General features: G+C 36.8%; 10 protein-coding genes across 11 annotated transcripts; 6 read left to right on the forward strand and 4 right to left on the reverse strand.

Annotated features, from left to right (window-relative positions):
- Positions 1–896: 896 nt before the first annotated feature.
- LOC130641537 (uncharacterized) lies at positions 897–2,926 on the reverse strand. The gene is made up of 2 exons (XM_057448376.1): positions 2,764–2,926; positions 897–2,628 (listed from the first exon to the last, which is right to left on the reverse strand). The coding sequence occupies exon 2, from the start codon at positions 2,606–2,608 to the stop codon at positions 962–964; it is 1,647 nt and encodes a 548-aa protein (XP_057304359.1). The 5' UTR covers positions 2,609–2,628; positions 2,764–2,926; the 3' UTR covers positions 897–961.
- Positions 2,927–3,233: 307 nt separating this feature from the next.
- On the forward strand, positions 3,234–6,153 carry LOC130641542 (uncharacterized). The gene is made up of 2 exons (XM_057448380.1): positions 3,234–4,155; positions 4,251–6,153. The coding sequence occupies exons 1-2, from the start codon at positions 3,315–3,317 to the stop codon at positions 4,772–4,774; spliced, it is 1,365 nt and encodes a 454-aa protein (XP_057304363.1). The 5' UTR covers positions 3,234–3,314; the 3' UTR covers positions 4,775–6,153.
- Positions 6,154–6,287: 134 nt separating this feature from the next.
- Positions 6,288–8,725, forward strand: LOC130641546 (uncharacterized). The gene is made up of 2 exons (XM_057448385.1): positions 6,288–7,165; positions 7,246–8,725. The coding sequence occupies exons 1-2, from the start codon at positions 6,943–6,945 to the stop codon at positions 8,148–8,150; spliced, it is 1,128 nt and encodes a 375-aa protein (XP_057304368.1). The 5' UTR covers positions 6,288–6,942; the 3' UTR covers positions 8,151–8,725.
- A 143-nt stretch (positions 8,726–8,868) lies between these two features.
- On the reverse strand, positions 8,869–10,907 carry LOC130641536 (uncharacterized). The gene is made up of 2 exons (XM_057448375.1): positions 10,736–10,907; positions 8,869–10,600 (listed from the first exon to the last, which is right to left on the reverse strand). The coding sequence occupies exon 2, from the start codon at positions 10,578–10,580 to the stop codon at positions 8,934–8,936; it is 1,647 nt and encodes a 548-aa protein (XP_057304358.1). The 5' UTR covers positions 10,581–10,600; positions 10,736–10,907; the 3' UTR covers positions 8,869–8,933.
- A 302-nt stretch (positions 10,908–11,209) lies between these two features.
- LOC130641543 (uncharacterized) lies at positions 11,210–12,962 on the forward strand. Its single transcript, XM_057448381.1, has 2 exons — positions 11,210–12,127; positions 12,223–12,962. The coding sequence occupies exons 1-2, from the start codon at positions 11,287–11,289 to the stop codon at positions 12,744–12,746; spliced, it is 1,365 nt and encodes a 454-aa protein (XP_057304364.1). The 5' UTR covers positions 11,210–11,286; the 3' UTR covers positions 12,747–12,962.
- Positions 12,963–13,112: 150 nt separating this feature from the next.
- LOC130641547 (uncharacterized) lies at positions 13,113–15,775 on the forward strand. Its single transcript, XM_057448386.1, has 2 exons — positions 13,113–14,507; positions 14,588–15,775. The coding sequence occupies exons 1-2, from the start codon at positions 14,285–14,287 to the stop codon at positions 15,490–15,492; spliced, it is 1,128 nt and encodes a 375-aa protein (XP_057304369.1). The 5' UTR covers positions 13,113–14,284; the 3' UTR covers positions 15,493–15,775.
- Positions 15,776–16,942: 1,167 nt separating this feature from the next.
- Positions 16,943–19,291, reverse strand: LOC130641539 (uncharacterized). Its single transcript, XM_057448378.1, has 2 exons — positions 18,810–19,291; positions 16,943–18,674 (listed from the first exon to the last, which is right to left on the reverse strand). The coding sequence occupies exon 2, from the start codon at positions 18,652–18,654 to the stop codon at positions 17,008–17,010; it is 1,647 nt and encodes a 548-aa protein (XP_057304361.1). The 5' UTR covers positions 18,655–18,674; positions 18,810–19,291; the 3' UTR covers positions 16,943–17,007.
- A 26-nt stretch (positions 19,292–19,317) lies between these two features.
- Positions 19,318–21,444, forward strand: LOC130641540 (uncharacterized). 2 transcript variants are annotated; one of them, XR_008982468.1, is made up of 3 exons: positions 19,318–20,201; positions 20,297–21,119; positions 21,222–21,444. XR_008982468.1 is itself a non-coding variant. In XM_057448379.1 (2 exons), exons 1-2 carry the CDS (start codon positions 19,361–19,363, stop codon positions 20,818–20,820), a joined length of 1,365 nt encoding a protein of 454 aa, XP_057304362.1. In that variant the 5' UTR covers positions 19,318–19,360; the 3' UTR covers positions 20,821–21,138. The 2 variants fall into 2 exon arrangements, 1 of the variants encoding a protein (XP_057304362.1); XM_057448379.1 differs by lacking the exon at positions 21,222–21,444 and having other exon boundaries at positions 20,297–21,138.
- A 138-nt stretch (positions 21,445–21,582) lies between these two features.
- On the forward strand, positions 21,583–23,918 carry LOC130641545 (uncharacterized). Its single transcript, XM_057448384.1, has 2 exons — positions 21,583–22,785; positions 22,866–23,918. Exons 1-2 carry the CDS (start codon positions 22,563–22,565, stop codon positions 23,768–23,770), a joined length of 1,128 nt encoding a protein of 375 aa, XP_057304367.1. The 5' UTR covers positions 21,583–22,562; the 3' UTR covers positions 23,771–23,918.
- Positions 23,919–25,220: 1,302 nt separating this feature from the next.
- LOC130641538 (uncharacterized) lies at positions 25,221–27,605 on the reverse strand. The gene is made up of 2 exons (XM_057448377.1): positions 27,088–27,605; positions 25,221–26,952 (listed from the first exon to the last, which is right to left on the reverse strand). Exon 2 carries the CDS (start codon positions 26,930–26,932, stop codon positions 25,286–25,288), a length of 1,647 nt encoding a protein of 548 aa, XP_057304360.1. The 5' UTR covers positions 26,933–26,952; positions 27,088–27,605; the 3' UTR covers positions 25,221–25,285.
- Between the last annotated feature and the right edge of the window lie 165 nt (positions 27,606–27,770).

Consider the following 27,770-nt stretch of genomic DNA (forward strand, 5'->3'; position numbering starts at 1 on the left):
TTTCACAGTCATTTTTTCATGGAAATAGGTTACAAAGCGTTACAACGTGTTACAAGGCGTTACAATCAGCACGTCCATGCGTTACAAGGCGTTACAAGAATCACTCTAGCCATTTCCAAAAATTTCACAGTCATTTTTTCATGGAAATAGGTTACAAAGCGTTACAACGTGTTACAAGGCGTTACAATCAGCATGTTCATGCGTTACAAGGCGTTACAAGAATCACTCTAGCCATTTCCAAACATTTCACAGTCATTTTTTCATGGAAATAGGTTACAAAGCGTTACAACGTGTTACAAGGCGTTACAATCAGCACTTCCATGCGTTACAAGGCGTTACAAGAATCACTCTAGCCATTTCCAAAAATTTCACAGTCATTTTTTCATGGAAATAGGTTACAAAGCGTTACAACGTGTTACAAGGCGTTACAATCAGCACGTCCATGCGTTACAAGGCGTTACAAGAATCACTCTAGCCATTTCCAAAAATTTCACAGTCATTTTTTCATGGAAATAGGTTACAAAGCGTTACAACGTGTTACAAGGCGTTACAATCAGCACGTCCATGCGTTACAAGGCGTTACAAGAATCACTCTAGCCATTTCCAAAAAATTCACAGTCATTTTTTCATGGAAATAGGTTACAAAGCGTTACAACGTGTTACAAGGCGTTACAATCAGCATGTTCATGCGTTACAAGGCGTTTGTTTGCCTATCAGATGATGAAGTTTTCCTAACTATACCGATAGCGGCTTTGAAGGGAGAACCAAGTTTTTGCGAACCGCCTTCACACACGAGGGTACTTAATACACCAGATTATTGGCCAAATCGTAAGAGGAAAAAAAGCCTTTATGTGTACGCCGGTTTTGACTGTAACAAAGTTAAAAGACTATTTGAATATTCTGGTTTTCAAAAATCTTTGTAAATTTACAAAGTTATTTTTATTATAAATACAATTTAAACTTATATAAATTGTTTTGTCTTCGCTCTAACCGCCAATGTACTAGCTTTACGGCTACAATGAAAGGAGTAGTTAGGATCTGCGAGAATGGAAGTCCATTTTGCATTGCCATATTTTTGTAGCCCAGCTTGTAAAAACTTGTCCTCCATGGCACTAAAACTAACTTTTTTCTGTCTCGTTTGAACAGGTGTTTCGTGTTCCAAAGTACTTCCAGACGTTTTCACATTTTTGGTGTTACTATTGATTTCGCTTACAGTTAAAGTACACGTTGTTTGATCTCGTAATTTATCCATACATAACCTGGCTTTTGCAGCTATATTGCGCGATTCAGTCTTCTGGTAATGAACTTTAGCTACCTGCGACGTGTGTTTTTGATCTTGAGAAAGAATTGCTTGTTCTTTTGTTTCTAAGTGTGCAACACTTTCGGTTTCGATGATTTGCCTATATCGTGTAGGATTTATATACTTACCAATTGCTTGATAAACAATTCTACCGAATACGTCCGAAATACGCGTCAACTGCTTACCATTTCGACACACTAGTAGATAATCGTTGGTGGGGTTCAATCTTCGTCGTACATTGTCAATGTATTCGTTTATTAGTGTGAGTACATCTATGGAAAAATAAAGAGAGTCAAATCCGTATTTCTCCGCAGTTTTAAAGACATTCTGATCTATAAAACCATCCTCTTTCACGCCTTTAATCATTGTTACTGTAAGAGTTTGATACGTCATGGGTCTTGAAGCCTTCACCATTAAAAATAATACAGCTACTATGAAGGAAGTCGAAAATGATAAATCGTGTGCTGCGACACATGCACTTGCGTTTTTAGCATTTAACACAATTTGTTTATATTTTTCACTATGGTATGGTATCACCTTTTGTAAATCATATAGTGTCGCCCAACAGTCTATACTGTTTAGATATTCAACACTTAAGATACACTTCCATTCAGCTTTCATTTTACGAAGGAGGAATTTCTTAACACGGTGCAAATAAATCTCTGCAGCAACAAATACCGACAAATTTTTTTCAGTCGTACCTGCGCTTCGTCTGTAATCAAGCATGTGCCCAATAGCATTCATGTAGCCAATTATTCCTGAGAAGCCAACCTTCCATTGGTCTCTCAAAAAATCTACGAAATCAGAAAGCATATTAATAGAGCCAACACAGTAGTCGATAACAGGGAATGGTACTTCCCATACCGAAGGAGAATCCTCGCAGCAATATTTGGCATACTTTAAAACTTTACAAGTTATTTGATCGGCCTGAGAATGATCTTTACCACCACCACCTGGACTTTTTAACCATGTCCTAAATGCAACTGCCAAATTACATGTTTTAGCAAAAGACGGCATTGAAAATGTGGAGGCGCGCTTTCTTTGGGGATCTTTTATGCGATTTCTCGTACTGAAGTGGGGAAGTACTTCGTCGATATTCGGTCTTTTATCGAAATAATAAAACCATCCATGACGGTTATAGACATGTTTTCTACACCCTCTTTTACTTCCATACGACTCGCTGTCACAATCAGCCACAGGACAACAAAAGCGGTTATCTTTATCAGGCATTAACTTAAGCCTTTTCGATCTCATTGAGGCTCCCAATGCCTCTTTCCACGCAGGCTTTTGCAAGACTCGTTTTGTCATTCCGATTTCTTTAAAGTTCTCTAGAAACAAAATTTATAGAAAGTTTATAACAATATTAGTTTTTAACAAAGCATAGAAAGTAGGATAAAAAAAAGAATTCATTTGAATAAAAAAAGAATCCTATTAACTATAAATTTAAAGTTTGAACAACTTACCTTATACTTTACTTCGTATACAAAGTATTAGTTGAGAAACTTCTCATTAAAACAATTCCTTTTTATAATGAAGGACGCTCTCCATAGCAGAGTTAAGGTAGCAGCGAAAACGGAATTATTTCAAGTGGCACAATATAAATTAGACTGCAGAGTATTCATAATTAAATAACTATTCCTCAAGATAATCATTTCGCATATATTATCGTTATGATATATAAAAGAATTCAACGGAACAAATAGAGTGGAACGATATATACCGTCACATAAATTCCATCAAATTCCCTATGGGAACGACACGTTCTTGTCTTGTGAGTAACAATAGAACAATACATTCCGCTTTTATAACAATGTTTTAATAAGTTGTTAAAGAACACCAAGTTCCTTAAAAATGGTTCTTTTTTAAAAAATTGGAACATGTAAAGTATTTAATGTGTTTAGGGTGTAAGATAATCGCACATAGAATCACGGACCATTATAATTTCATACGCTATATAACCATAGGAGATTATTTTTGTTCCGCTACAGCATTCGTTTGTATTACTTAGCAGAACATGGCTAACAGGCAACTGCGAAGTGAAGTTTTGAAACGCGCCCTGAAGGCATGCATCGTCCAACCGGTAATAAGAAAATATCAGGTAGTAGCCGTTCGTGCGATGTGGGGAAGTGATGTTGATGCCCGCGAGGTCATTTGGGGCAAGAGAATGCAGATGGAGAACATATTGCTTAGCAACGAACAAGTATCCTGTTTTTTTTCTTGTATTACCTATATGGCCAGACCTCGTAAGAGAAAGTCGATGAGGAATGAAGGGGAGGAAGAAGAAGGAGCCGACTCTAGCAGTGAAGGTGATAACAGAAACGGCGCAAATGCGCCTGAAACATTTCCTGGCATTTCTTTCTGGATCGCGTGCGACTTGCCAAACTGTACCTTAAGTCAATTTGAAACAAATTTGTCGAAGTCTTTTATGCAAGCCGGGTTGAATTTAACAACGTGCAATGCTATACAGACAAGAGGTAAATACTTGAACCTTTTAGTACTTGAAATACTGTCAATGTTTTTCGAATATTTTACGCCACATTTGATATTTGTAGGCAAAACCAGTGCATTGCAAGCATTCTCAGGATCGTTATACCAAGTCTTGAAAGACCACAATAGGGAAGAAGCAAAACGGATAGTTGAGATATCCCATCGCACAATGATTAGGAGTGCAGCTAGAGATGAAGGTGTTCAACTTGACCACGTTGCTGTAATGGAAAGCGAACAGTACTCGATGAAACCCTGTCAGTTAATTCTAACAAAAAATATTGATAAAGAGGTATATCAAGATGTAATTCGTGGTTTATCCGAAATCAGATTTACATCGCTTGATTTAAAAGTAATTGATAAATCGGAAGGTAAGTTGCCACGAACAAATTTACTTACTTCTCCAATAATAAGACTAAGTTTTTTGTAGAAGTTAAAACATGTTTTTACATTGTTACACGCATAGGCACAGAAGTAACTATTCCCGTTAAGCCAACTAACAAACTTTGTCAATCCGTGGATATAGTTCGAAGGATGATGGAGAGGAATAGCTTTGGGCTGTGCAATGGAGGTGTATACAAAAAAATAGGAGAAAGCAGATACACATACGTTTACTGTTGTTCGGTGAAAAGCTATCTCTATCGCTCGTTGAAAAACAAAGCAATCGCCAACGAAATTACGCCAAATTTACGAGAGTTGGTATTTTTGCTGTCGGACGGCGAGTGCCAAATAATTGATCAAATAACTCTGGATTACAATTACATTGAATGCTTGCCAAATGGAGTTTGTTATAACATCGCCAAAAAATGTTTCGATGTCAAGCCAAATTTAAAGGGATCTCCCCGAGCATTCGTACGGTACTTTCATCGTGAGGGAAAAAATCCCGAACCAAAGCCATTTATAGAAGGTAATTGTTTTTACTTTTCTTTTAACGCGTTAAGAAAATGTGTTTTTTTTCTTTTAACGCGTTGTAACATATCAAGGTGGTAGTTGTAACGTGTTGTAACGTATTGTAACTTGTTGTAACGCATTGTCAGTGAAAAAAATGTTTTTTTTTATCTTTTAACGCGTTGTAACATATCAAGGTGGTAGTTGTAACGTGTTGTAACGTATTGTAACTTGTTGTAACGCATTGTCAGTGAAGAAAATGTTTTTTTTTATCTTTTAACGCGTTGTAACATATCAAAGTGGTAGTTGTAACGTGTTGTAACGTATTGTAACTTGTTGTAACGCATTGTCAGTGAAGAAAATGTTTTTTTTTATCTTTTAACGCGTTGTAACATATCAAAGTGGTAGTTGTAACGTGTTGTAACGTATTGTAACTTGTTGTAACGCATTGTCAGTGAAGAAAATGTTTTTTTTTATCTTTTAACGCGTTGTAACATATCAAGGTGGTAGTTGTAACGTGTTGTAACGTATTGTAACTTGTTGTAACGCATTGTCAGTAAAAAAAAAACGCATTGTCAGTGAAGAAAATGTTTTTTTTTATCTTTTAACGCGTTGTAACATATCAAGGTGGTAGTTGTAACGTGTTGTAACGTATTGTAACTTGTTGTAACGCATTGTCAGTAAAAAAAATGTTTTTTTTTATCCTTTAACGCGTTGTAACATATCAAGGTGGTAGTTGTAACGTGTTGTAACGTATTGTAACTTGTTGTAACGCATTGTCAGTGAAAAAAATGTTTTTTTTATCTTTTAACGCGTTGTAACATATCAAGGTGGTAGTTGTAACGTGTTGTAACGTATTGTAACTTGTTGTAACGCATTGTCAGTGAAGAAAATGTTTTTTTTATCTTTTAACGCGTTGTAACATATCAAGGTGGTAGTTGTAACGTGTTGTAACGTATTGTAACTTGTTGTAACGCATTGTCAGTGAAAAAAATGTTTTTTTTTATCTTTTAACGCGTTGTAACATATCAAGGTGGTAGTTGTAACGTGTTGTAACGTATTGTAACTTGTTGTAACGCATTGTCAGTGAAGAAAATGTGTTTTTTTTCTTTTAACGCGTTGTAACATATCAAGGTGGTAGTTGTAACGTGTTGTAACGTATTGTAACTTGTTGTAACGCATTGTCAGTAAAAAAAAAACGCATTGTCAGTGAAGAAAATGTTTTTTTTTATCTTTTAACGCGTTGTAACATATCAAGGTGGTAGTTGTAACGTGTTGTAACGTATTGTAACTTGTTGTAACGCATTGTCAGTGAAGAAAATGTGTTTTTTTATCTTTTAACGCGTTGTAACATATCAAAGTGGTAGTTGTAACGTGTTGTAACGTATTGTAACTTGTTGTAACGCATTGTCAGTGAAGAAAATGTTTTTTTTTATCTTTTAACGCGTTGTAACATATCAAAGTGGTAGTTGTAACGTGTTGTAACGTATTGTAACTTGTTGTAACGCATTGTCAGTGAAGAAAATGTTTTTTTTTATCTTTTAACGCGTTGTAACATATCAAGGTGGTAGTTGTAACGTGTTGTAACGTATTGTAACTTGTTGTAACGCATTGTCAGTGAAAAAAATGTTTTTTTTTATCTTTTAACGCGTTGTAACATATCAAGGTGGTAGTTGTAACGTGTTGTAACGTATTGTAACTTGTTGTAACGCATTGTCAGTGAAGAAAATGTGTTTTTTTTCTTTTAACGCGTTGTAACATATCAAGGTGGTAGTTGTAACGTGTTGTAACGTATTGTAACTTGTTGTAACGTAGTTCTAAAAAAGGTGCACTGAACTACATTTGTAGGTGTCGAAAATAGCTTCCCAGATAGAAATGTGCGGTTGCGTTTTTATCAAAAATGGTACCAAATTTTGCTCGCCGGTCAGTATCCCATGAAAGAAAAGAAATTGTTGCTGGTAGGTCCTCCTGATAGTGGAAAGACTAGTTGGTTTGCTCCATTTCAAGGTAATTAAATAAAGTTCGTGAAAACTTCTGACTTTTAGACGGCACTTACTGACATACATTTGTCCTTTTAGGCATTATTCCAGAAATGTACATTGCTGGCGTGGTTCGGGATGGTCGATTCTCAGGCCACCTGATAAATAGAAATACACAAGTCGTATTTATGGATGAATGGACTAGCGACAGTCTATGTTGTGAAGATGCAAAAAGAATATTGCAAGGTAAGTCGATGTCGATGCAGTACATGAACATTTACTTTGAATAAAATGTGGCAATGTGCAGATGGGATACCACTTTCTCTTATAGGCGGCTTGGTTATGATCCCGCAAAAACACAAAGAACCGGCCCGTTTTCAATACAATTCGGGTTTTTTTATAACAACTAATATAATGCCGGACTTCGGAAATGGTGTAGATGGTGAGGCTATCCTGCGTCGTCTTGAAGTTTTCGAAACTAAGACACTTCGAGTGAAGGACAATAGCATAACAAGTAAGTATCTCATGAGAATAAATGATAACAATGGTGTAAATCAATATGCATAAAAATAAGTAATGACTTTTTTCCCGTAGAGTGGATGAGAATGCACTGCATGGAAATATTTGTGTACGTTGCCAGCCAGTTGAAAGACATCTCGCTTTTCACCAGCGAAACCAATGTTGCGAAGAAAAATCAAGTAGGCGCTGTGTACAACGACGTTGATTGCGATCCGTCGGTCTTCTTGGACGAAGAGCAAACATTGGAAGCATCTAGCAGTTGTCTAAGCACACGAGTTCAGATTGAGAATGCAGTTCCGCAAGAGGCTATCGACTATGCCATTATTGCGGCCGACGATAGGGATGGCATTTTGTACCATGCGCTTAACTTTGATCATGAACTGTTTGACATAGAAAACAAGTTACACAGTGCTGAATATATGCGCAAAATGTACGAGATAGCCGCTGGGGCATGGGAGGAAATCTGCCCATTAATTAATAACGATGAGACCTTGGTAGCATTCAAACGCCGTAAAAGGATCAACTGGCAGGGTAGTGACACGTTCTACGACACGTGGTTGCTTGCTACAAACTCCTGCCGCGATTTCTTCCCGACGAAAGAAATGAAGGAGCTCTACCCTGATTGGGCACAACTAATTGAGCAAGACGAAGACGAAGGAGAAGGTAGTAGCCACGACCGCGAAGAGAACGAGGAAGAAGAAGAGGAAACAAACGAAGAGGAGGAAGGTCATAGGGAAGAAGAAGAAACAGAAGAACATGAAATCAATGCTCAGTCGACAAAACCTGTTTCCACTGTTAAGCAAGAATATATGCCGTTTTGTCCAGCAAATAACAGTACTGCTTTTATAGACCTCGTGTCAGATGATGAAAGTGTTCCTGAAATTTCTTCAGTAAAATTAGAGCTATTTTCCGCAGATAATTCAACCACTTCTCTCGATTGTGGTGTTATCTGCATTAGTTCGGACGAAGAAGACAATTAAAAAAAAACTTTTTTGCGTTTTCCTTCCCTCATATCCCACCACATACTCCTTTTCTAAAGTGACATGCGAAAAGCGGTTTTCTCTACAGAAATAGGTTACAAAGCGTTACAACGTGTTACAAGGCGTTACAATCAGCACGTCCATGCGTTACAAGGCGTTACAAGAATCACTCTAGCCATTTCCAAAAATTTCACAGTCATTTTTTCATGGAAATAGGTTACAAAGCGTTACAACGTGTTACAAGGCGTTACAATCAGCATGTTCATGCGTTACAAGGCGTTACAAGAATCACTCTAGCCATTTCCAAAAATTTCACAGTCATTTTTTCATGGAAATAGGTTACAAAGCGTTACAACGTGTTACAAGGCGTTACAATCAGCACGTCCATGCGTTACAAGGCGTTACAAGAATCACTCTAGCCATTTCCAAAAATTTCACAGTCATTTTTTCATGGAAATAGGTTACAAAGCGTTACAACGTGTTACAAGGCGTTACAATCAGCATGTTCATGCGTTACAAGGCGTTTGTTTGCCTATCAGATGATGAAGTTTTCCTAACTATACCGATAGCGGCTTTGAAGGGAGAACCAAGTTTTTGCGAACCGCCTTCAAACACGAGGGTACTTAATACACCAGATTATTGGCCAAATCGTAAGAGGAAAAAAAGCCTTTATGTGTACGCCGGTTTTGACTGTAACAAAGTTAAAAGACTATTTGAATATTCTGGTTTTCAAAAATCTTTGTAAATTTACAAAGTTATTTTTATTATAAATACAATTTAAACTTATATAAATTGTTTTGTCTTCGCTCTAACCGCCAATGTACTAGCTTTACGGCTACAATGAAAGGAGTAGTTAGGATCTGCGAGAATGGAAGTCCATTTTGCATTGCCATATTTTTGTAGCCCAGCTTGTAAAAACTTGTCCTCCATGGCACTAAAACTAACTTTTTTCTGTCTCGTTTGAACAGGTGTTTCGTGTTCCAAAGTACTTCCAGACGTTTTCACATTTTTGGTGTTACTATTGATTTCGCTTACAGTTAAAGTACACGTTGTTTGATCTCGTAATTTATCCATACATAACCTGGCTTTTGCAGCTATATTGCGCGATTCAGTCTTCTGGTAATGAACTTTAGCTACCTGCGACGTGTGTTTTTGATCTTGAGAAAGAATTGCTTGTTCTTTTGTTTCTAAGTGTGCAACACTTTCGGTTTCGATGATTTGCCTATATCGTGTAGGATTTATATACTTACCAATTGCTTGATAAACAATTCTACCGAATACGTCCGAAATACGCGTCAACTGCTTACCATTTCGACACACTAGTAGATAATCGTTGGTGGGGTTCAATCTTCGTCGTACATTGTCAATGTATTCGTTTATTAGTGTGAGTACATCTATGGAAAAATAAAGAGAGTCAAATCCGTATTTCTCCGCAGTTTTAAAGACATTCTGATCTATAAAACCATCCTCTTTCACGCCTTTAATCATTGTTACTGTAAGAGTTTGATACGTCATGGGTCTTGAAGCCTTCACCATTAAAAATAATACAGCTACTATGAAGGAAGTCGAAAATGATAAATCGTGTGCTGCGACACATGCACTTGCGTTTTTAGCATTTAACACAATTTGTTTATATTTTTCACTATGGTATGGTATCACCTTTTGTAAATCATATAGTGTCGCCCAACAGTCTATACTGTTTAGATATTCAACACTTAAGATACACTTCCATTCAGCTTTCATTTTACGAAGGAGGAATTTCTTAACACGGTGCAAATAAATCTCTGCAGCAACAAATACCGACAAATTTTTTTCAGTCGTACCTGCGCTTCGTCTGTAATCAAGCATGTGCCCAATAGCATTCATGTAGCCAATTATTCCTGAGAAGCCAACCTTCCATTGGTCTCTCAAAAAATCTACGAAATCAGAAAGCATATTAATAGAGCCAACACAGTAGTCGATAACAGGGAATGGTACTTCCCATACCGAAGGAGAATCCTCGCAGCAATATTTGGCATACTTTAAAACTTTACAAGTTATTTGATCGGCCTGAGAATGATCTTTACCACCACCACCTGGACTTTTTAACCATGTCCTAAATGCAACTGCCAAATTACATGTTTTAGCAAAAGACGGCATTGAAAATGTGGAGGCGCGCTTTCTTTGGGGATCTTTTATGCGATTTCTCGTACTGAAGTGGGGAAGTACTTCGTCGATATTCGGTCTTTTATCGAAATAATAAAACCATCCATGACGGTTATAGACATGTTTTCTACACCCTCTTTTACTTCCATACGACTCGCTGTCACAATCAGCCACAGGACAACAAAAGCGGTTATCTTTATCAGGCATTAACTTAAGCCTTTTCGATCTCATTGAGGCTCCCAATGCCTCTTTCCACGCAGGCTTTTGCAAGACTCGTTTTGTCATTCCGATTTCTTTAAAGTTCTCTAGAAACAAAATTTATAGAAAGTTTATAACAATATTAGTTTTTAACAAAGCATAGAAAGTAGGATAAAAAAAAGAATTCATTTGAATAAAAAAAGAATCCTATTAACTATAAATTTAAAGTTTGAACAACTTACCTTATACTTTACTTCGTATACAAAGTATTAGTTGAGAAACTTCTCATTAAAACAATTCCTTTTTATAATGAAGGACGCTCTCCATAGCAGAGTTAAGGTAGCAGCGAAAACGGAATTATTTCAAGTGGCACAATATAAATTAGACTGCAGAGTATTCATAATTAAATAACTATTCCTCAAGATAATCATTTCGCATATATTATCGTTATGATATATAAAAGAATTCAACGGAACAAATAGAGTGGAACGATATATACCGTCACATAAATTCCATCAAATTCCCTATGGGAACGACACGTTCTTGTCTTGTGAGTAACAATAGAACAATACATTCCGCTTTTATAACAATGTTTTAATAAGTTGTTAAAGAACACCAAGTTCCTTAAAAATGGTTCTTTTTTAAAAAATTGGAACATGTAAAGTATTTAATGTGTTTAGGGTGTAAGATAATCGCACATAGAATCACGGACCATTATAATTTCATACGCTATATAACCATAGGAGATTATTTTTGTTCCGCTACAGCATTCGTTTGTATTACTTAGCAGAACATGGCTAACAGGCAACTGCGAAGTGAAGTTTTGAAACGCGCCCTGAAGGCATGCATCGTCCAACCGGTAATAAGAAAATATCAGGTAGTAGCCGTTCGTGCGATGTGGGGAAGTGATGTTGATGCCCGCGAGGTCATTTGGGGCAAGAGAATGCAGATGGAGAACATATTGCTTAGCAACGAACAAGTATCCTGTTTTTTTTCTTGTATTACCTATATGGCCAGACCTCGTAAGAGAAAGTCGATGAGGAATGAAGGGGAGGAAGAAGAAGGAGCCGACTCTAGCAGTGAAGGTGATAACAGAAACGGCGCAAATGCGCCTGAAACATTTCCTGGCATTTCTTTCTGGATCGCGTGCGACTTGCCAAACTGTACCTTAAGTCAATTTGAAACAAATTTGTCGAAGTCTTTTATGCAAGCCGGGTTGAATTTAACAACGTGCAATGCTATACAGACAAGAGGTAAATACTTGAACCTTTTAGTACTTGAAATACTGTCAATGTTTTTCGAATATTTTACGCCACATTTGATATTTGTAGGCAAAACCAGTGCATTGCAAGGATTCTCAGGATCGTTATACCAAGTCTTGAAAGACCACAATAGGGAAGAAGCAAAACGGATAGTTGAGATATCCCATCGCACAATGATTAGGAGTGCAGCTAGAGATGAAGGTGTTCAACTTGACCACGTTGCTGTAATGGAAAGCGAACAGTACTCGATGAAACCCTGTCAGTTAATTCTAACAAAAAATATTGATAAAGAGGTATATCAAGATGTAATTCGTGGTTTATCCGAAATCAGATTTACATCGCTTGATTTAAAAGTAATTGATAAATCGGAAGGTAAGTTGCCACGAACAAATTTACTTACTTCTCCAATAATAAGACTAAGTTTTTTGTAGAAGTTAAAACATGTTTTTACATTGTTACACGCATAGGCACAGAAGTAACTATTCCCGTTAAGCCAACTAACAAACTTTGTCAATCCGTGGATATAGTTCGAAGGATGATGGAGAGGAATAGCTTTGGGCTGTGCAATGGAGGTGTATACAAAAAAATAGGAGAAAGCAGATACACATACGTTTACTGTTGTTCGGTGAAAAGCTATCTCTATCGCTCGTTGAAAAACAAAGCAATCGCCAACGAAATTACGCCAAATTTACGAGAGTTGGTATTTTTGCTGTCGGACGGCGAGTGCCAAATAATTGATCAAATAACTCTGGATTACAATTACATTGAATGCTTGCCAAATGGAGTTTGTTATAACATCGCCAAAAAATGTTTCGATGTCAAGCCAAATTTAAAGGGATCTCCCCGAGCATTCGTACGGTACTTTCATCGTGAGGGAAAAAATCCCGAACCAAAGCCATTTATAGAAGGTAATTGTTTTTACTTTTCTTTTAACGCGTTAAGAAAATGTGTTTTTTTTCTTTTAACGCGTTGTAACATATCAAGGTGGTAGTTGTAACGTGTTGTAACGTATTGTAACTTGTTGTAACGCATTGTCAGTGAAAAAAATGTTTTTTTTTATCTTTTAACGCGTTGTAACATATCAAGGTGGTAGTTGTAACGTGTTGTAACGTATTGTAACTTGTTGTAACGCATTGTCAGTGAAGAAAATGTTTTTTTTTATCTTTTAACGCGTTGTAACATATCAAAGTGGTAGTTGTAACGTGTTGTAACGTATTGTAACTTGTTGTAACGCATTGTCAGTGAAGAAAATGTTTTTTTTTATCTTTTAACGCGTTGTAACATATCAAAGTGGTAGTTGTAACGTGTTGTAACGTATTGTAACTTGTTGTAACGCATTGTCAGTGAAGAAAATGTTTTTTTTTATCTTTTAACGCGTTGTAACATATCAAGGTGGTAGTTGTAACGTGTTGTAACGTATTGTAACTTGTTGTAACGCATTGTCAGTAAAAAAAAAACGCATTGTCAGTGAAGAAAATGTTTTTTTTTTATCTTTTAACGCGTTGTAACATATCAAGGTGGTAGTTGTAACGTGTTGTAACGTATTGTAACTTGTTGTAACGCATTGTCAGTAAAAAAAATGTTTTTTTTTATCCTTTAACGCGTTGTAACATATCAAGGTGGTAGTTGTAACGTGTTGTAACGTATTGTAACTTGTTGTAACGCATTGTCAGTGAAAAAAATGTTTTTTTTATCTTTTAACGCGTTGTAACATATCAAGGTGGTAGTTGTAACGTGTTGTAACGTATTGTAACTTGTTGTAACGCATTGTCAGTGAAGAAAATGTTTTTTTTTTATCTTTTAACGCGTTGTAACATATCAAGGTGGTAGTTGTAACGTGTTGTAACGTATTGTAACTTGTTGTAACGCATTGTCAGTGAAAAAAATGTTTTTTTTTATCTTTTAACGCGTTGTAACATATCAAGGTGGTAGTTGTAACGTGTTGTAACGTATTGTAACTTGTTGTAACGCATTGTCAGTGAAGAAAATGTGTTTTTTTTCTTTTAACGCGTTGTAACATATCAAGGTGGTAGTTGTAACGTGTTGTAACGTATTGTAACTTGTTGTAACGTAGTTCTAAAAAAGGTGCACTGAACTACATTTGTAGGTGTCGAAAATAGCTTCCCAGATAGAAATGTGCGGTTGCGTTTTTATCAAAAATGGTACCAAATTTTGCTCGCCGGTCAGTATCCCATGAAAGAAAAGAAATTGTTGCTGGTAGGTCCTCCTGATAGTGGAAAGACTAGTTGGTTTGCTCCATTTCAAGGTAATTAAATAAAGTTCGTGAAAACTTCTGACTTTTAGACGGCACTTACTGACATACATTTGTCCTTTTAGGCATTATTCCAGAAATGTACATTGCTGGCGTGGTTCGGGATGGTCGATTCTCAGGCCACCTGATAAATAGAAATACACAAGTCGTATTTATGGATGAATGGACTAGCGACAGTCTATGTTGTGAAGATGCAAAAAGAATATTGCAAGGTAAGTCGATGTCGATGCAGTACATGAACATTTACTTTGAATAAAATGTGGCAATGTGCAGATGGGATACCACTTTCTCTTATAGGCGGCTTGGTTATGATCCCGCAAAAACACAAAGAACCGGCCCGTTTTCAATACAATTCGGGTTTTTTTATAACAACTAATATAATGCCGGACTTCGGAAATGGTGTAGATGGTGAGGCTATCCTGCGTCGTCTTGAAGTTTTCGAAACTAAGACACTTCGAGTGAAGGACAATAGCATAACAAGTAAGTATCTCATGAGAATAAATGATAACAATGGTGTAAATCAATATGCATAAAAATAAGTAATGACTTTTTTCCCGTAGAGTGGATGAGAATGCACTGCATGGAAATATTTGTGTACGTTGCCAGCCAGTTGAAAGACATCTCGCTTTTCACCAGCGAAACCAATGTTGCGAAGAAAAATCAAGTAGGCGCTGTGTACAACGACGTTGATTGCGATCCGTCGGTCTTCTTGGACGAAGAGCAAACATTGGAAGCATCTAGCAGTTGTCTAAGCACACGAGTTCAGATTGAGAATGCAGTTCCGCAAGAGGCTATCGACTATGCCATTATTGCGGCCGACGATAGGGATGGCATTTTGTACCATGCGCTTAACTTTGATCATGAACTGTTTGACATAGAAAACAAGTTACACAGTGCTGAATATATGCGCAAAATGTACGAGATAGCCGCTGGGGCATGGGAGGAAATCTGCCCATTAATTAATAACGATGAGACCTTGGTAGCATTCAAACGCCGTAAAAGGATCAACTGGCAGGGTAGTGACACGTTCTACGACACGTGGTTGCTTGCTACAAACTCCTGCCGCGATTGCTTCCCGACAAAAGAAATGAAGGAGCTCTACCCTGATTGGGCACAACTAATTGAGCAAGACGAAGACGAAGGAGAAGGTAGTAGCCACGACCGCGAAGAGAACGAGGAAGAAGAAGAGGAAACAAACGAAGAGGAGGAAGGTCATAGGGAAGAAGAAGAAACAGAAGAACATGAAATCAATGCTCAGTCGACAAAACCTGTTTCCACTGTTAAGCAAGAATATATGCCGTTTTGTCCAGCAAATAACAGTACTGCTTTTATAGACCTCGTGTCAGATGATGAAAGTGTTCCTGAAATTTCTTCAGTAAAATTAGAGCTATTTTCCGCAGATAATTCAACCACTTCTCTCGATTGTGGTGTTATCTGCATTAGTTCGGACGAAGAAGACAATTAAAAAAAAACTTTTTTGCGTTTTCCTTCCCTCATATCCCACCACATACTCCTTTTCTAAAGTGACATGCGAAAAGCGGTTTTCTCTACAGAAATAGGTTACAAAGCGTTACAACGTGTTACAAGGCGTTACAATCAGCACGTCCATGCGTTACAAGGCGTTACAAGAATCACTCTAGCCATTTCCAAAAATTTCACAGTCATTTTTTCATGGAAATAGGTTACAAAGCGTTACAACGTGTTACAAGGCGTTACAATCAGCATGTTCATGCGTTACAAGGCGTTACAAGAATCACTCTAGCCATTTCCAAAAATTTCACAGTCATTTTTTCATGGAAATAGGTTACAAAGCGTTACAACGTGTTACAAGGCGTTACAATCAGCACGTCCATGCGTTACAAGGCGTTACAAGAATCACTCTAGCCATTTCCAAAAATTTCACAGTCATTTTTTCATGGAAATACGTTACAAAGCGTTACAACGTGTTACAAGGCGTTACAATCAGCATGTTCATGCGTTACAAGGCGTTACAAGAATCACTCTAGCCATTTCCAAAAATTTCACAGTCATTTTTTCATGGAAATAGGTTACAAAGCGTTACAACGTGTTACAAGGCGTTACAATCAGCACGTCCATGCGTTACAAGGCGTTACAAGAATCACTCTAGCCATTTCCAAAAATTTCACAGTCATTTTTTCATGGAAATAGGTTACAAAGCGTTACAACGTGTTACAAGGCGTTACAATCAGCATGTTCATGCGTTACAAGGCGTTACAAGAATCACTCTAGCCATTTCCAAACATTTCACAGTCATTTTTTCATGGAAATAGGTTACAAAGCGTTACAACGTGTTACAAGGCGTTACAATCAGCACTTCCATGCGTTACAAGGCGTTACAAGAATCACTCTAGCCATTTCCAAAAATTTCACAGTCATTTTTTCATGGAAATAGGTTACAAAGCGTTACAACGTGTTACAAGGCGTTACAATCAGCACGTCCATGCGTTACAAGGCGTTACAAGAATCACTCTAGCCATTTCCAAAAATTTCACAGTCATTTTTTCATGGAAATAGGTTACAAAGCGTTACAACGTGTTACAAGGCGTTACAATCAGCACGTCCATGCGTTACAAGGCGTTACAAGAATCACTCTAGCCATTTCCAAAAAATTCACAGTCATTTTTTCATGGAAATAGGTTACAAAGCGTTACAACGTGTTACAAGGCGTTACAATCAGCATGTTCATGCGTTACAAGGCGTTTGTTTGCCTATCAGATGATGAAGTTTTCCTAACTATACCGATAGCGGCTTTGAAGGGAGAACCAAGTTTTTGCGAACCGCCTTCACACACGAGGGTACTTAATACACCAGATTATTGGCCAAATCGTAAGAGGAAAAAAAGCCTTTATGTGTACGCCAGTTTTGACTGTAACAAAGTTAAAAGACTATTTGAATATTCTGGTTTTCAAAAATCTTTGTAAATTTACAAAGTTATTTTTATTATAAATACAATTTAAACTTATATAAATTGTTTTGTCTTCGCTCTAACCGCCAATGTACTAGCTTTACGGCTACAATGAAAGGAGTAGTTAGGATCTGCGAGAATGGAAGTCCATTTTGCATTGCCATATTTTTGTAGCCCAGCTTGTAAAAACTTGTCCTCCATGGCACTAAAACTAACTTTTTTCTGTCTCGTTTGAACAGGTGTTTCGTGTTCCAAAGTACTTCCAGACGTTTTCACATTTTTGGTGTTACTATTGATTTCGCTTACAGTTAAAGTACACGTTGTTTGATCTCGTAATTTATCCATACATAACCTGGCTTTTGCAGCTATATTGCGCGATTCAGTCTTCTGGTAATGAACTTTAGCTACCTGCGACGTGTGTTTTTGATCTTGAGAAAGAATTGCTTGTTCTTTTGTTTCTAAGTGTGCAACACTTTCGGTTTCGATGATTTGCCTATATCGTGTAGGATTTATATACTTACCAATTGCTTGATAAACAATTCTACCGAATACGTCCGAAATACGCGTCAACTGCTTACCATTTCGACACACTAGTAGATAATCGTTGGTGGGGTTCAATCTTCGTCGTACATTGTCAATGTATTCGTTTATTAGTGTGAGTACATCTATGGAAAAATAAAGAGAGTCAAATCCGTATTTCTCCGCAGTTTTAAAGACATTCTGATCTATAAAACCATCCTCTTTCACGCCTTTAATCATTGTTACTGTAAGAGTTTGATACGTCATGGGTCTTGAAGCCTTCACCATTAAAAATAATACAGCTACTATGAAGGAAGTCGAAAATGATAAATCGTGTGCTGCGACACATGCACTTGCGTTTTTAGCATTTAACACAATTTGTTTATATTTTTCACTATGGTATGGTATCACCTTTTGTAAATCATATAGTGTTGCCCAACAGTCTATACTGTTTAGATATTCAACACTTAAGATACACTTCCATTCAGCTTTCATTTTACGAAGGAGGAATTTCTTAACACGGTGCAAATAAATCTCTGCAGCAACAAATACCGACAAATTTTTTTCAGTCGTACCTGCGCTTCGTCTGTAATCAAGCATGTGCCCAATAGCATTCATGTAGCCAATTATTCCTGAGACGCCAACCTTCCATTGGTCTCTCAAAAAATCTACGAAATCAGAAAGCATATTAATAGAGCCAACACAGTAGTCGATAACAGGGAATGGTACTTCCCATACCGAAGGAGAATCCTCGCAGCAATATTTGGCATACTTTAAAACTTTACAAGTTATTTGATCGGCCTGAGAATGATCTTTACCACCACCACCTGGACTTTTTAACCATGTCCTAAATGCAACTGCCAAATTACATGTTTTAGCAAAAGACGGCATTGAAAATGTGGAGGCGCGCTTTCTTTGGGGATCTTTTATGCGATTTCTCGTACTGAAGTGGGGAAGTACTTCGTCGATATTCGGTCTTTTATCGAAATAATAAAACCATCCATGACGGTTATAGACATGTTTTCTACACCCTCTTTTACTTCCATACGACTCGCTGTCACAATCAGCCACAGGACAACAAAAGCGGTTATCTTTATCAGGCATTAACTTAAGCCTTTTCGATCTCATTGAGGCTCCCAATGCCTCTTTCCACGCAGGCTTTTGCAAGACTCGTTTTGTCATTCCGATTTCTTTAAAGTTCTCTAGAAACAAAATTTATAGAAAGTTTATAACAATATTAGTTTTTAACAAAGCATAGAAAGTAGGATAAAAAAAAGAATTCATTTGAATAAAAAAAGAATCCTATTAACTATAAATTTAAAGTTTGAACAACTTACCTTATACTTTACTTCGTATACAAAGTATTAGTTGAGAAACTTCTCATTAAAACAATTCCTTTTTATAATGAAGGACGCTCTCCATAGCAGAGTTAAGGTAGCAGCGAAAACGGAATTATTTCAAGTGGCACAATATAAATTAGACTGCAGAGTATTCATAATTAAATAACTATTCCTCAAGATAATCATTTCGCATATATTATCGTTATGATATATAAAAGAATTCAACGGAACAAATAGAGTGGAACGATATATACCGTCACATAAATTCCATCAAATTCCCTATGGGAACGACACGTTCTTGTCTTGTGAGTAACAATAGAACAATACATTCCGCTTTTATAACAATGTTTTAATAAGTTGTTAAAGAACACCAAGTTCCTTAAAAATGGTTCTTTTTTAAAAAATTGGAACATGTAAAGTATTTAATGTGTTTAGGGTGTAAGATAATCGCACATAGAATCACGGACCATTATAATTTCATACGCAATATAACCATAGGAGATTATTTTTGTTCCGCTACAGCATTCGTTTGTATTACTTAGCAGAACATGGCTAACAGGCAACTGCGAAGTGAAGTTTTGAAACGCGCCCTGAAGGCATGCATCGTCCAACCGGTAATAAGAAAATATCAGGTAGTAGCCGTTCGTGCGATGTGGGGAAGTGATGTTGATGCCCGCGAGGTCATTTGGGGCAAGAGAATGCAGATGGAGAACATATTGCTTAGCAACGAACAAGTATCCTGTTTTTTTTCTTGTATTACCTATATGGCCAGACCTCGTAAGAGAAAGTCGATGAGGAATGAAGGGGAGGAAGAAGAAGGAGCCGACTCTAGCAGTGAAGGTGATAACAGAAACGGCGCAAATGCGCCTGAAACATTTCCTGGCATTTCTTTCTGGATCGCGTGCGACTTGCCAAACTGTACCTTAAGTCAATTTGAAACAAATTTGTCGAAGTCTTTTATGCAAGCCGGGTTGAATTTAACAACGTGCAATGCTATACAGACAAGAGGTAAATACTTGAACCTTTTAGTACTTGAAATACTGTCAATGTTTTTCGAATATTTTACGCCACATTTGATATTTGTAGGCAAAACCAGTGCATTGCAAGCATTCTCAGGATCGTTATACCAAGTCTTGAAAGACCACAATAGGGAAGAAGCAAAACGGATAGTTGAGATATCCCATCGCACAATGATTAGGAGTGCAGCTAGAGATGAAGGTGTTCAACTTGACCACGTTGCTGTAATGGAAAGCGAACAGTACTCGATGAAACCCTGTCAGTTAATTCTAACAAAAAATATTGATAAAGAGGTATATCAAGATGTAATTCGTGGTTTATCCGAAATCAGATTTACATCGCTTGATTTAAAAGTAATTGATAAATCGGAAGGTAAGTTGCCACGAACAAATTTACTTACTTCTCCAATAATAAGACTAAGTTTTTTGTAGAAGTTAAAACATGTTTTTACATTGTTACACGCATAGGCACAGAAGTAACTATTCCCGTTAAGCCAACTAACAAACTTTGTCAATCCGTGGATATAGTTCGAAGGATGATGGAGAGGAATAGCTTTGGGCTGTGCAATGGAGGTGTATACAAAAAAATAGGAGAAAGCAGATACACATACGTTTACTGTTGTTCGGTGAAAAGCTATCTCTATCGCTCGTTGAAAAACAAAGCAATCGCCAACGAAATTACGCCAAATTTACGAGAGTTGGTATTTTTGCTGTCGGACGGCGAGTGCCAAATAATTGATCAAATAACTCTGGATTACAATTACATTGAATGCTTGCCAAATGGAGTTTGTTATAACATCGCCAAAAAATGTTTCGATGTCAAGCCAAATTTAAAGGGATCTCCCCGAGCATTCGTACGGTACTTTCATCGTGAGGGAAAAAATCCCGAACCAAAGCCATTTATAGAAGGTAATTGTTTTTACTTTTCTTTTAACGCGTTAAGAAAATGTGTTTTTTTTCTTTTAACGCGTTGTAACATATCAAGGTGGTAGTTGTAACGTGTTGTAACGTATTGTAACTTGTTGTAACGCATTGTCAGTGAAAAAAATGTTTTTTTTTATCTTTTAACGCGTTGTAACATATCAAGGTGGTAGTTGTAACGTGTTGTAACGTATTGTAACTTGTTGTAACGCATTGTCAGTGAAGAAAATGTTTTTTTTTATCTTTTAACGCGTTGTAACATATCAAAGTGGTAGTTGTAACGTGTTGTAACGTATTGTAACTTGTTGTAACGCATTGTCAGTGAAGAAAATGTTTTTTTTTATCTTTTAACGCGTTGTAACATATCAAAGTGGTAGTTGTAACGTGTTGTAACGTATTGTAACTTGTTGTAACGCATTGTCAGTGAAGAAAATGTTTTTTTTTATCTTTTAACGCGTTGTAACATATTAAGGTGGTAGTTGTAACGTGTTGTAACGTATTGTAACTTGTTGTAACGCATTGTCAGTGAAGAAAATGTTTTTTTTTATCTTTTAACGCGTTGTAACATATCAAAGTGGTAGTTGTAACGTGTTGTAACGTATTGTAACTTGTTGTAACGCATTGTCAGTGAAGAAAATGTTTTTTTTTATCTTTTAACGCGTTGTAACATATCAAGGTGGTAGTTGTAACGTGTTGTAACGTATTGTAACTTGTTGTAACGCATTGTCAGTAAAAAAAAAACGCATTGTCAGTGAAGAAAATGTTTTTTTTTTATCTTTTAACGCGTTGTAACATATCAAGGTGGTAGTTGTAACGTGTTGTAACGTATTGTAACTTGTTGTAACGCATTGTCAGTAAAAAAAATGTTTTTTTTTATCCTTTAACGCGTTGTAACATATCAAGGTGGTAGTTGTAACGTGTTGTAACGTATTGTAACTTGTTGTAACGCATTGTCAGTGAAAAAAATGTTTTTTTTATCTTTTAACGCGTTGTAACATATCAAGGTGGTAGTTGTAACGTGTTGTAACGTATTGTAACTTGTTGTAACGCATTGTCAGTGAAGAAAATGTTTTTTTTTTATCTTTTAACGCGTTGTAACATATCAAGGTGGTAGTTGTAACGTGTTGTAACGTATTGTAACTTGTTGTAACGCATTGTCAGTGAAAAAAATGTTTTTTTTTATCTTTTAACGCGTTGTAACATATCAAGGTGGTAGTTGTAACGTGTTGTAACGTATTGTAACTTGTTGTAACGCATTGTCAGTGAAGAAAATGTGTTTTTTTTCTTTTAACGCGTTGTAACATATCAAGGTGGTAGTTGTAACGTGTTGTAACGTATTGTAACTTGTTGTAACGTAGTTCTAAAAAAGGTGCACTGAACTACATTTGTAGGTGTCGAAAATAGCTTCCCAGATAGAAATGTGCGGTTGCGTTTTTATCAAAAATGGTACCAAATTTTGCTCGCCGGTCAGTATCCCATGAAAGAAAAGAAATTGTTGCTGGTAGGTCCTCCTGATAGTGGAAAGACTAGTTGGTTTGCTCCATTTCAAGGTAATTAAATAAAGTTCGTGAAAACTTCTGACTTTTAGACGGCACTTACTGACATACATTTGTCCTTTTAGGCATTATTCCAGAAATGTACATTGCTGGCGTGGTTCGGGATGGTCGATTCTCAGGCCACCTGATAAATAGAAATACACAAGTCGTATTTATGGATGAATGGACTAGCGACAGTCTATGTTGTGAAGATGCAAAAAGAATATTGCAAGGTAAGTCGATGTCGATGCAGTACATGAACATTTACTTTGAATAAAATGTGGCAATGTGCAGATGGGATACCACTTTCTCTTATAGGCGGCTTGGTTATGATCCCGCAAAAACACAAAGAACCGGCCCGTTTTCAATACAATTCGGGTTTTTTTATAACAACTAATATAATGCCGGACTTCGGAAATGGTGTAGATGGTGAGGCTATCCTGCGTCGTCTTGAAGTTTTCGAAACTAAGACACTTCGAGTGAAGGACAATAGCATAACAAGTAAGTATCTCATGAGAATAAATGATAACAATGGTGTAAATCAATATGCATAAAAATAAGTAATGACTTTTTTCCCGTAGAGTGGATGAGAATGCACTGCATGGAAATATTTGTGTACGTTGCCAGCCAGTTGAAAGACATCTCGCTTTTCACCAGCGAAACCAATGTTGCGAAGAAAAATCAAGTAGGCGCTGTGTACAACGACGTTGATTGCGATCCGTCGGTCTTCTTGGACGAAGAGCAAACATTGGAAGCATCTAGCAGTTGTCTAAGCACACGAGTTCAGATTGAGAATGCAGTTCCGCAAGAGGCTATCGACTATGCCATTATTGCGGCCGACGATAGGGATGGCATTTTGTACCATGCGCTTAACTTTGATCATGAACTGTTTGACATAGAAAACAAGTTACACAGTGCTGAATATATGCGCAAAATGTACGAGATAGCCGCTGGGGCATGGGAGGAAATCTGCCCATTAATTAATAACGATGAGACCTTGGTAGCATTCAAACGCCGTAAAAGGATCAACTGGCAGGGTAGTGACACGTTCTACGACACGTGGTTGCTTGCTACAAACTCCTGCCGCGATTTCTTCCCGACGAAAGAAATGAAGGAGCTCTACCCTGATTGGGCACAACTAATTGAGCAAGACGAAGACGAAGGAGAAGGTAGTAGCCACGACCGCGAAGAGAACGAGGAAGAAGAAGAGGAAACAAACGAAGAGGAGGAAGGTCATAGGGAAGAAGAAGAAACAGAAGAACATGAAATCAATGCTCAGTCGACAAAACCTGTTTCCACTGTTAAGCAAGAATATATGCCGTTTTGTCCAGCAAATAACAGTACTGCTTTTATAGACCTCGTGTCAGATGATGAAAGTGTTCCTGAAATTTCTTCAGTAAAATTAGAGCTATTTTCCGCAGATAATTCAACCACTTCTCTCGATTGTGGTGTTATCTGCATTAGTTCGGACGAAGAAGACAATTAAAAAAAAACTTTTTTGCGTTTTCCTTCCCTCATATCCCACCACATACTCCTTTTCTAAAGTGACATGCGAAAAGCGGTTTTCTCTACAGAAATAGGTTACAAAGCGTTACAACGTGTTACAAGGCGTTACAATCAGCATGTCCATGCGTTACCAGGCGTTACAAGAATCACTCTAACCATTTCCAAAAATTTCACAGTCATTTTTTCATGGAAATAGGTTACAAAGCGTTACAACGTGTTACAAGGCGTTACAATCAGCATGTCCATGCGTTACAAGGCGTTACAAGAATCACTCTAGCCATTTCCAAAAATTTCACAGTCATTTTTTCATGGAAATAGGTTACAAAGCGTTACAACGTGTTACAAGGCGTTACAATCAGCACGTCCATGCGTTACAAGGCGTTACAAGAATCACTCTAGCCATTTCCAAAAATTTCACAGTCATTTTTTCATGGAAATAGGTTACAAAGCGTTACAACGTGTTACAAGGCGTTACAATCAGCACGTCCATGCGTTACAAGGCGTTACAAGAATCACTCTAGCCATTTCCAAAAATTTTACAGTCATTTTTTCATGGAAATAGGTTGCAAAGCGTTACAACGTGTTACAAGGCGTTACAATCAGCACGTCCATGCGTTACAAGGCGTTACAAGAATCACTCTAGCCATTTCCAAAAATTTCACAGTCATTTTTTCATGGAAATAGGTTACAAAGCGTTACAACGTGTTACAAGGCGTTACAATCAGCATGTTCATGCGTTACAAGGCGTTACAAGAATCACTCTAGCCATTTCCAAAAATTTCACAGTCATTTTTTCATGGAAATAGGTTACAAAGCGTTACAACGTGTTACAAGGCGTTACAATCAGCACGTCCATGCGTTACCAGGCGTTACAAGAATCACTCTAGCCATTTCCAAAAATTTCACAGTCATTTTTTCATGGAAATAGGTTACAAAGCGTTACAACGTGTTACAAGGCGTTACAATCAGCACGTCCATGCGTTACAAGGCGTTACAAGAATCACTCTAGCCATTTCCAAAAATTTCACAGTCATTTTTTCATGGAAATAGGTTACAAAGCGTTACAACGTGTTACAAGGCGTTACAATCAGCACGTCCATGCGTTACAAGGCGTTACAAGAATCACTCTAGCCATTTCCAAAAAATTCACAGTCATTTTTTCATGGAAATAGGTTACAAAGCGTTACAACGTGTTACAAGGCGTTACAATCAGCATGTTCATGCGTTATAAGGCGTTTGTTTGCCTATCAGATGATGAAGTTTTCCTAACTATACCGATAGCGGCTTTGAAGGGAGAACCAAGTTTTTGCGAACCGCCTTCACACACGAGGGTACTTAATACACCAGATTATTGGCCAAATCGTAAGAGGAAAAAAAGCCTTTATGTGTACGCCGGTTTTGACTGTAACAAAGTTAAAAGACTATTTGAATATTCTGGTTTTCAAAAATCTTTGTAAATTTACAAAGTTATTTTTATTATAAATACAATTTAAACTTATATAAATTGTTTTGTCTTCGCTCTAACCGCCAATGTACTAGCTTTACGGCTACAATGAAAGGAGTAGTTAGGATCTGCGAGAATGGAAGTCCATTTTGCATTGCCATATTTTTGTAGCCCAGCTTGTAAAAACTTGTCCTCCATGGCACTAAAACTAACTTTTTTCTGTCTCGTTTGAACAGGTGTTTCGTGTTCCAAAGTACTTCCAGACGTTTTCACATTTTTGGTGTTACTATTGATTTCGCTTACAGTTAAAGTACACGTTGTTTGATCTCGTAATTTATCCATACATAACCTGGCTTTTGCAGCTATATTGCGCGATTCAGTCTTCTGGTAATGAACTTTAGCTACCTGCGACGTGTGTTTTTGATCTTGAGAAAGAATTGCTTGTTCTTTTGTTTCTAAGTGTGCAACACTTTCGGTTTCGATGATTTGCCTATATCGTGTAGGATTTATATACTTACCAATTGCTTGATAAACAATTCTACCGAATACGTCCGAAATACGCGTCAACTGCTTACCATTTCGACACACTAGTAGATAATCGTTGGTGGGGTTCAATCTTCGTCGTACATTGTCAATGTATTCGTTTATTAGTGTGAGTACATCTATGGAAAAATAAAGAGAGTCAAATCCGTATTTCTCCGCAGTTTTAAAGACATTCTGATCTATAAAACCATCCTCTTTCACGCCTTTAATCATTGTTACTGTAAGAGTTTGATACGTCATGGGTCTTGAAGCCTTCACCATTAAAAATAATACAGCTACTATGAAGGAAGTCGAAAATGATAAATCGTGTGCTGCGACACATGCACTTGCGTTTTTAGCATTTAACACAATTTGTTTATATTTTTCACTATGGTATGGTATCACCTTTTGTAAATCATATAGTGTTGCCCAACAGTCTATACTGTTTAGATATTCAACACTTAAGATACACTTCCATTCAGCTTTCATTTTACGAAGGAGGAATTTCTTAACACGGTGCAAATAAATCTCTGCAGCAACAAATACCGACAAATTTTTTTCAGTCGTACCTGCGCTTCGTCTGTAATCAAGCATGTGCCCAATAGCATTCATGTAGCCAATTATTCCTGAGAAGCCAACCTTCCATTGGTCTCTCAAAAAATCTACGAAATCAGAAAGCATATTAATAGAGCCAACACAGTAGTCGATAACAGGGAATGGTACTTCCCATACCGAAGGAGAATCCTCGCAGCAATATTTGGCATACTTTAAAACTTTACAAGTTATTTGATCGGCCTGAGAATGATCTTTACCACCACCACCTGGACTTTTTAACCATGTCCTAAATGCAACTGCCAAATTACATGTTTTAGCAAAAGACGGCATTGAAAATGTGGAGGCGCGCTTTCTTTGGGGATCTTTTATGCGATTTCTCGTACTGAAGTGGGGAAGTACTTCGTCGATATTCGGTCTTTTATCGAAATAATAAAACCATCCATGACGGTTATAGACATGTTTTCTACACCCTCTTTTACTTCCATACGACTCGCTGTCACAATCAGCCACAGGACAACAAAAGCGGTTATCTTTATCAGGCATTAACTTAAGCCTTTTCGATCTCATTGAGGCTCCCAATGCCTCTTTCCACGCAGGCTTTTGCAAGACTCGTTTTGTCATTCCGATTTCTTTAAAGTTCTCTAGAAACAAAATTTATAGAAAGTTTATAACAATATTAGTTTTTAACAAAGCATAGAAAGTAGGATAAAAAAAAGAATTCATTTGAATAAAAAAAGAATCCTATTAACTATAAATTTAAAGTTTGAACAACTTACCTTATACTTTACTTCGTATACAAAGTATTAGTTGAGAAACTTCTCATTAAAACAATTCCTTTTTATAATGAAGGACGCTCTCCATAGCAGAGTTAAGGTAGCAGCGAAAACGGAATTATTTCAAGTGGCACAATATAAATTAGACTGCAGAGTATTCATAATTAAATAACTATTCCTCAAGATAATCATTTCGCATATATTATCGTTATGATATATAAAAGAATTCAACGGAACAAATAGAGTGGAACGATATATACCGTCACATAAATTCCATCAAATTCCCTATGGGAACGACACGTTCTTGTCTTGTGAGTAACAATAGAACAATACATTCCGCTTTTATAACAATGTTTTAATAAGTTGTTAAAGAACACCAAGTTCCTTAAAAATGGTTCTTTTTTAAAAAATTGGAACATGTAAAGTATTTAATGTGTTTAGGGTGTAAGATAATCGCACATAGAATCACGGACCATTATAATTTCATACGCTATATAATAATAATAATAATAATAATAATAATAATAATAATAATAATAATAATAATAATAATAATAATAATAATAATAATAATAATAATAATAATAATAATAATAATAATAATAATAATAATAATAATAATAATAATAATAATAATAATAATAATAATAATAATAATAATAATAATAATAATAATAATAATAATA

The sequence above is a fragment of the Hydractinia symbiolongicarpus genome, chromosome 4 (genome assembly GCF_029227915.1).
Source record: "Hydractinia symbiolongicarpus strain clone_291-10 chromosome 4, HSymV2.1, whole genome shotgun sequence".
Classification (NCBI taxonomy): domain Eukaryota; kingdom Metazoa; phylum Cnidaria; class Hydrozoa; order Anthoathecata; family Hydractiniidae; genus Hydractinia; species Hydractinia symbiolongicarpus.

Bases quoted from the DNA above. Each gene is read 5' to 3' on its own strand.
- LOC130641542 (XM_057448380.1), top strand. From the start codon at position 3,315: ATGGCTAACAGGCAACTGCGAAGTGAAGTTTTGAAACGCGCCCTGAAG. The intron at 4,156-4,250 runs GTAAGTTGCCAC...TTACACGCATAG, and splicing joins AGTAATTGATAAATCGGAAG to GCACAGAAGTAACTATTCCC.
- LOC130641538 (XM_057448377.1), bottom strand. From the start codon at position 26,932: ATGACAAAACGAGTCTTGCAAAAGCCTGCGTGGAAAGAGGCATTGGGA.
- LOC130641547 (XM_057448386.1), top strand. From the start codon at position 14,285: ATGTGGCAATGTGCAGATGGGATACCACTTTCTCTTATAGGCGGCTTG. The intron at 14,508-14,587 runs GTAAGTATCTCA...TTTTTCCCGTAG, and splicing joins GAAGGACAATAGCATAACAA to AGTGGATGAGAATGCACTGC.
- LOC130641545 (XM_057448384.1), top strand. From the start codon at position 22,563: ATGTGGCAATGTGCAGATGGGATACCACTTTCTCTTATAGGCGGCTTG. The intron at 22,786-22,865 runs GTAAGTATCTCA...TTTTTCCCGTAG, and splicing joins GAAGGACAATAGCATAACAA to AGTGGATGAGAATGCACTGC.
- LOC130641543 (XM_057448381.1), top strand. From the start codon at position 11,287: ATGGCTAACAGGCAACTGCGAAGTGAAGTTTTGAAACGCGCCCTGAAG. The intron at 12,128-12,222 runs GTAAGTTGCCAC...TTACACGCATAG, and splicing joins AGTAATTGATAAATCGGAAG to GCACAGAAGTAACTATTCCC.
- LOC130641539 (XM_057448378.1), bottom strand. From the start codon at position 18,654: ATGACAAAACGAGTCTTGCAAAAGCCTGCGTGGAAAGAGGCATTGGGA.
- LOC130641537 (XM_057448376.1), bottom strand. From the start codon at position 2,608: ATGACAAAACGAGTCTTGCAAAAGCCTGCGTGGAAAGAGGCATTGGGA.
- LOC130641540 (XM_057448379.1), top strand. From the start codon at position 19,361: ATGGCTAACAGGCAACTGCGAAGTGAAGTTTTGAAACGCGCCCTGAAG. The intron at 20,202-20,296 runs GTAAGTTGCCAC...TTACACGCATAG, and splicing joins AGTAATTGATAAATCGGAAG to GCACAGAAGTAACTATTCCC.
- LOC130641536 (XM_057448375.1), bottom strand. From the start codon at position 10,580: ATGACAAAACGAGTCTTGCAAAAGCCTGCGTGGAAAGAGGCATTGGGA.
- LOC130641546 (XM_057448385.1), top strand. From the start codon at position 6,943: ATGTGGCAATGTGCAGATGGGATACCACTTTCTCTTATAGGCGGCTTG. The intron at 7,166-7,245 runs GTAAGTATCTCA...TTTTTCCCGTAG, and splicing joins GAAGGACAATAGCATAACAA to AGTGGATGAGAATGCACTGC.